At 42.8% G+C, this 7,443-nt stretch overlaps 1 protein-coding gene across 3 annotated transcripts in view; it reads left to right on the top strand.

Moving 5' to 3' along the window:
- LOC128615388 (nucleosome-remodeling factor subunit BPTF-like) overlaps positions 1 to 7,443 on the top strand; it is a 55,984-nt gene that overhangs the window by 7,339 nt on the left and 41,202 nt on the right. For all 3 annotated transcript variants that reach the window (XM_053637432.1, XM_053637434.1, XM_053637433.1), the window contains exons 3-5: positions 1,614 to 1,962; positions 3,294 to 3,514; positions 7,078 to 7,275. In XM_053637432.1, coding sequence (XP_053493407.1) covers positions 1,614 to 1,962; positions 3,294 to 3,514; positions 7,078 to 7,275 — 768 coding nt within the window. The remainder of the gene's footprint in view (positions 1 to 1,613; positions 1,963 to 3,293; positions 3,515 to 7,077; positions 7,276 to 7,443) is intronic.

Here is a 7,443-nt window from a genome sequence, read left to right as displayed (position 1 = left end):
AGATTGCATCATGCCAGCACTTCATTGATTATTTTCCTATAACAGCATGCACTGTTGTGTGTTTTATTCCTTATTTGTATCCCTGCAGGTTATCTGCACGTATTGCACCTCCACGTCATGTGGCTCATGACGGTTCAATATGGATGTTTAGAAGCTCATTCTAGAGAGTTAGAGGATTGATATCATATCATTAATATCATTCAGATGATCAGGATGGACATTCAGTGTGTATGGATGTGCATCAGATCAGTATAAATATTAACATGTACACAGATCAGCCATAATATTAAAACCACTGACAGGTGACGTGAATAACGGTGATTATCTCGCTACAACGACACCTGTTAAGAGGTGGGATATATTAGGCAGCAAGTGAACAGTCAGTTCTTGAAGCTGATGTGTTGGAAGCAGGAAAAAATGGGCAAGCGTAAGGATCTGAGCAACTTTGACAAGGGCCGAATTGTGATGGATGGATGACTGGGTCAAAGCATCTCCAAAACGGCAGGTCTCATGGGGGGTTCCCGGTATGCAACGGTTAGTACCTACCAAACGTGTTCCATGGAAGGACAAACAGTGAACCAGGGACAGGGGCGCACAAGGCTCACTGATGCATGTGGAGAGCGAAGGCTAGTTCGTCTGGTCTGATCCCACAGAAGAGCTACTGTAACACAAAGTGCTGAAAAAGTTAATGTTGTCTATGATAGAAAGATGTCAGAACACACAGTGCATCACAGCTTGCTGTGTACGTGGCTTCGTAGCCACAGACCGGTCAGAGTACCCATGCTGACCCCTGTCCACTGCCGAAAGCACTTACAATTGGCACATGAGCATCAGAACTGGACCATGGAGCAGCGGAAGAAGGTGGCCTGGTCTGATGAATCAAGTTTTCTTTTACATCATGTGGATGGCCGGGTGTGTGTGCGTCACTTACTTGGGAAGAGCTGGCACCAGGATGCACTATGGGAAGAAGGCAAGCCAGTGGAGGAAGTGTGATGGTCTGGGCAATGTTCTGCTGGGAAACCTTGGGTCCTGGCATTCATGTGGATATTACTTTGACATGTAACACCTACCTAAACATTGTTGCAGACCAAGTACACCTCTTCATGGCAACGGTATTCCCTAATGGCAGTGTTCTCTTTCAGCAGGATAATACACCCTGCTACCCTGCAAAAAATGTTCAGGAATGGCTTGAGGTACATGACCAAGAGTTCACGGTGTTGACTTGACCTCCAAATTCCCCAGATCTCAATCCGATCAAGCATCTGTGGATGTGCTGGACAAACAAGTCCAATCCATGGAGGCCCCACCTCACAACTTACCAGACTTAAAGGATCTGCTGCTAACCTTCAGAGGTCTTGTGGAGTCCATGCTTCGAAGGGTCAGAGCTGTTCTAGCGGCACAAGGGGGACCTACGCAATATTATGCAGGTGGTTTTAATGTTCTGGCTGATCGGTGTTTGAGTATGAACACTTGCCGTATGAGAACAAGGATAAGGATAGAGACAGTTGGATGATCAGTACGCGTGTTTTACATCGGTACATATTAGTAAAGCTGCTATGTTTTAAGGATCAGTATGGATGTTTATGAACGTTTTGCCTATCTCCTCCATGCAGTCCTACAGTTCCTGGTGGATCAGTACTTGGCGACTAATGTGGCGCGGGAGGAGCTGATGTCAGAGGGCGTGGTCACGTACGACGATCACTGCCGCGTGTGCCATCACCTTGGCGACCTGCTATGCTGCGAGACCTGCTCCGCCGTCTATCACCTGGAGTGTGTGAAGCCGCCGATGCTCCAGGTGCCCGAGGAAGAGTGGCAGTGCGAGGTTTGTGTAGCTCACCGGGTGCCAGGTGTGGGGGACAGTGTCACAGAGAGCCAGAAGACCCGGCCCTACATCAGACATGAGCCGATCGGATTCGACCGTCACCGGAGGAAATACTGGTTCCTAAACCGAAGGATCATAGTGTGAGTGTAAAGCTTAGAGCAGGAGCAATGCAGCAATTTCCACCTGACATCATCACATGGTTTGTCAGTTCCTTTTTTTCCTCTCTCTCTTTTTTTTAAGTTTAGAAATAACCTTTTCCTTCCTTCGACCCCGTGGCAATGAGAATGTTTGAGGATTTTATAGTACGTTACAGGGGTAACGGAGAGTAGTGTACTTTCAGCATCAGGGCACATTGTTCCAATGTGAAGCACATTATGTTTATTTACTTGGACCGTCCCATGCTGGGTAACATATCGGGCAGTAAGTTTCTCTGCAACGTTTCCGGTCTCCGGCCAGTCGTCGCATGTGATGTTCAATGCCCACAGGTCTTGGATGAATGATGTTCTCCAAGTGTTTTGGGGGCGTCCTCATTGATGTTTGGCACCTGGTGGTACCCGTGTCATTGCAGGGATCTGACTGGCTGGCTGGCCACATCCTCCAAATGGCCAGCCAGAGTCTCCCGTGGGCGCAGATGACGTGGAGCTTGTACATGCCACTCCGTCGTACCACCTCTTTGTTGGTGATCTGATCATAACATGATCAACATTATGTTTAAACACACCTCATTTCAAACTTGTATTTAGTACTTGTCCAACTATGAATAAAAAAAGCGAATAACTGGGACATGAATGCGTCTTGTCTGTAGTGCCTGGCCTAGAATGGAAGATTTGTCTCCCCTCACTGCACGTACACATAGCCATGATCTCCTGTTAGCTGGTTGGGAGTTAATTTACTGCCGATTTAGTGCCACTGTGACCGAAGACAGTCGAAGACAGTCTTCTGAAATTTTCAGTTAAAATCTGAGTTTTGCTGCTATGAAGCTGGTATAAAAGCCACCAATAGGGGGACTGCATGGGATGATAAAAAACTCACAGGACAGATACAGAAGTGGTGACGGTGGAAGATAAAGAAACATGCTAATGGATAGAAAAACATTTTTACCTTTTACCTCAAGCCCTCCTCGAATATTTGTTTTTGCAAGCAGTTTTCCTGCATGAGCCCAGATCACACTGATTGATGTAAGCAGAACTTCATTAGAGGACATTTATTCCTCGCCATATAATCTGACATGGAGAACATGTGTTCTCGCTCATGCTGTTGTAGAATTCGGGCAAGATTTTATTGGTTTCATCTCGCGCAGTGTGGCGAGTTATTATCTCTGAAATTGTACAGTGTAAAACAAGTTTTAGAACTTTTGTGTTGATTATTTAAGGTTCTAGACTGTTATCTATAGACTTATTAATAGTTTGTTTAGATCTTAAGCTTCAGCCTTTTAACTCGTTCCACGTTAACAAATTGTTGCCCTTTTCAGCGAGGAGGACGGCGAGCACGAGAACAAGACGATCTGGTATTACAGTACCAAGGTGCAGCTGGCGGAGCTGTTGGAAGTGCTGGATAAGACGTACTGGGAGAAACAGCTGTGCAGTACACTGGAGGAACTACGAGACGAGATCCACACACACATGGACATCACGGAAGAGCTCACTAACAAAGCCAGAGGCAACATCAAGTCTTACCTGACCGCAGCTAACGGTAAGGATCAGCTAGGTCATGCATGGGGTTAGTTAACTGTGCTCAAACCCTGGTGCATTTCCTCCTTGGTGCAATCACACTCGGCATGTGGACAAAACAAGGGGTCAGTGTGCGTCTAAGCGAGGCGGCGAGTCCGGTTCCATGTGACCTCTGGCACACTTTTCAATTCTGAATCTCCACAACTGCAAGAAGTGAACCAAACGTGGTGTGTGTTTTGGATTACAGGAGACTTTTTTTAAATTATTATTTATTTTTTTGGTAGGTTTGGGAGTTGCTAAACTGAGCCGTGACATGCAACCTGAACAGATCAGAAATGTGGTGTGCATCGATTTAAATGAGTCGAAGCAACAATCATAAATCGATATTATTGATTATAATAGAGCAACACAGAACCAACTGGTGTGTTAAAAAAAAAAAAAAAGAGGCAATTTGAAACTGATGTGTAAATAAACTAGTAAGGTGATTTGCTTATAATTAAGATAATTTAAAAGAATCTTCTCTACATCATTAATTGCAAATTGAATGGGGGCGTACACAAGGTTCTGAACAAAGTTATTCACATATCGTTCTGAGACTTCTAAACGTATCATAATGTAGCAGATTCAGGGACTTTGTCAAATATCGAATTGTTGCCTTAAGAATCAAAATCGGATCGCGTTTTGTAGAACGTTTGCGCTACTAATGTGTTTGGACCAAAAAACCCTAAAAGTGAAATTAATGGTGGACGTATACGCAAAATGTTGTCATCTACTATCTAGTAAATTATTTAGCACTGGTGCAGTGTTCTTCATGCTCAGGCGATTTTTGTTAGTTCTGTTCACTCTCGACAAAATTACATTGACCTTTTTTTCCACCTCTGTATAAGTATGCATTGACGTCACTTTCCCGCCGGGACGGAATTACTGGTTTTATTAGGGGAAGCTGCTTATCAGCTTAAATTAAAGGCAGCTGGACTCGGCAGTGACCCTTACAACATGCCCAAGAAACTGTGGTCCATGGACATTGGCACGTGGACAGAAATGGGTTTTTCCGGCATTTATATGTACCTGATTTCGACGCTGAGGAAATACACTAAGCAAAGCCTGAAGGCATACAAAAGCGTTGGTCCTACTTCAAGGCGGGATTTGTTGGAGAAAGTAAAGTGACAAGAACACCAATAAACATTCTGGTTGTATGTGCAAATATTTTTATTATATAATTTTATCCGGTTAACCGTAAGCTAGCTAGTCCTAGTTAGTTTGTAGCTAACACTGCTTCCACTTACTAAGGTGTCAAGCGCTTTGGATAAGTGCAGACCATTTACTGTGTAGTAACCTTTACCATCCCGTGTATTGCATTGCGCTGCGCTGGTCGTTCAGTCACTACTGTAGTGTTGTCTGCACTGCTTGCACTGTACTTCTTGCACTTAACGTAGTCCTGTGCACAAGACGTCACATGTTCCACTATGTATAGGTAGCAGCAATAAAAAATGACTGGACCTGTCTTGACTCGGGTTGTATGGATGCCTTGGCTGGTTTCCAAGTGGCTTAGTTAGCTGACACTGTTTATGAAGCAGGTTAGGGCTCTGTTCGTTTAGCATGACTAGTATAAAGAACTAGCACTTAGTGAGATAATTTACTGGTCTGCCTGCTACTGGGTGTGTGTTAATTGTCTGTGAAAAGGCTCCTAGGATTTTTTTTATTTATTTATTTTTTTTAAAAAAGGAGGCTGTTCCACATTTTCATTTCGAGTTCCACAGCACTATTTGACAACTTTATTCATATGTTGGCTTGTCTTCATGCTTGATTGTTTTTCTTTATTTATTTATTTTTTCAGGGAAATATACATGCAATTAAAGTAAATCTTAAAATTTTACTATGTTTACGATCGTTTAAATTTGTCCGATTTATTATTTTCATTTTCTTTTTTTTTTTTTTTTTTTTTTTTTTTTTAAAAACTTGTCATTGAAGGCAGAAAATAACGTTTCCTGATTAGTCAGTATTTAAACATAGTGATCATTTATATAAATAAGCATGATGGTTATATGTCGTTATTCAGTCTTTTCCCTTTACTCTTCCATCATCTGTGCAAGCGAGAAGCGAAATGCTGTTATTTACAGCACGTTTCGTTGTGGGTGTGATCTTATCTCTGTCCTTAGGATGTCTTTTCAGATCTTTATCAGCCATCACAGAAGGATTGCCACACAGCCAGCATAAAAACTACAGAATGTGCATGAAATGCGTAGAGCTACGTGCCTAAACTCTGCATTCAGCTCAGAGGAGGCGGCTTAGAAACGTGTCTGCTTTCAGTTGCTTTCTATTCTTTTACTCCTCAATCCAATCAGATACTGCTGTCTCTGGGAAAGCGTTGGAATAAGGGAACATACACGTGTACATTCAGCATGGTGTATTTTACTCTTGTAAGGCGGCACTGCTGAATTCTGTAATACAATCGTACGTTTATTTTAATAGCACTTGTGCTAATGCATTATACATATAATGATGAGGGTGAAGGAATTCTATACGGAGATTTTATTTCATTTTCTTCATTTTTTTGGAAGGAAACAGTCGGGTTTTCTGCCACAGGAAAGCCAGAGGAGTTTATAATTCCTGATTTCTCGATAACATGAGAAGCTTTATACAGTATGTATATTTTTGTCTTCACAAATGAGGAAAAAAAAGAAAGGTTGGTGACAGAACGGCAAAAACACTTCGGAGCATGCTATGGTAAAATAAATCAACTTCAGGGTTATAACAATAACTCTGCATCACTCTGGGTCATATCACACCACACCACACCATGCCGTAATTCATTATTTTCCTATAACAACACGTTTTATTCCTAACATAACGTTCTCTCACTCTTTCCACACTTCACTTAATTCCTCTTGGCTTCTCTTTTATACACACACCTGTAGTGGCAGCAGTGACTTGGTACTGAAATCGGTAAAAATTTAGTAGTCAGTCGGCCAAGGTGTGTTTGGTATCTGGCGTTTGTGCCATTTGCTCTTTTTTCTGGAACTGTTCTCGGGTTAGAGGTGCGTCCCAAAGATGGAATTATGGATGTATGTTCTGAAATGTTTTCTCCCAACATTACCTTTGTATCTCATGTGGAAAGTCTGATTGCTTTCATTAAATTTAGGGGTCAATTTGATCAAACTGTTCCTTTTAAGGAGGTTTTGTGATGTTAGTGTTTGATGTAGTGGATTGACCAGTCAAGCTACAGGGGTTTTGCAGGCTACCAGGATATAGCAGGCATTCCTATTCATAGCACCTAGTAATCCTGATAGAAAGGGGAAAAAGGCAGAGAATGAAAGAAAAAAGGGATGTGTAACAAGGTGGAGCATGAAAGAAACTGAGAAAATGACGTGTTCTAGATTCTGTCATGTCTGTCAGCTACTTTTGGAAGCAGGTGACTGATTATATCTTCGGTAACATGCAGGAAATAGGGTAATGAACAGATGCTGCACGTTGCTACGTTCATGATGCCCCTCTGAAGTGTGTTGCTCTGTGGGCTTTTTGAGACTGCATTGGGTTAAACCAGATCATTTGCCGTCCCTCACTCTGTCTGTCTGTTTCTCTCAGAGGAGATCCTGGAGCGTGTGAGAGCCAAGCAGGAGCAAGAGATGGAGCAGGTGAAGAGGAAGGCCGCAGAGGAGATACAGAAATCCAAAAGGGAGGAATCGCAGGAGCAGTTGTCCACCGCTGAGCAAGAGGAGTCTGAGGCCCCTGAAGACAAATCCCCACAGGCCCAAACAGGCAGAGAGGAGGCCGAGCCTACAGGTAGGAATGGGTGCTTTTCACATGAGAAAAATATATTTGAAGTATATTCCCATTGATATTTTACATTTTTTAATACACCTGGGTGACTAGGAACAGGAAATTGTTTAACCATGACTTCCTGTTCCACAGGGGTATAAATATGAGGTAACACACAGGCCAAATTCCCTT

Source organism: Ictalurus furcatus, chromosome 12 (assembly GCF_023375685.1).
Source record: "Ictalurus furcatus strain D&B chromosome 12, Billie_1.0, whole genome shotgun sequence".
Taxonomy (NCBI): domain Eukaryota; kingdom Metazoa; phylum Chordata; class Actinopteri; order Siluriformes; family Ictaluridae; genus Ictalurus; species Ictalurus furcatus.
This window is presented reverse-complemented; position numbering and strand designations above follow the sequence as displayed.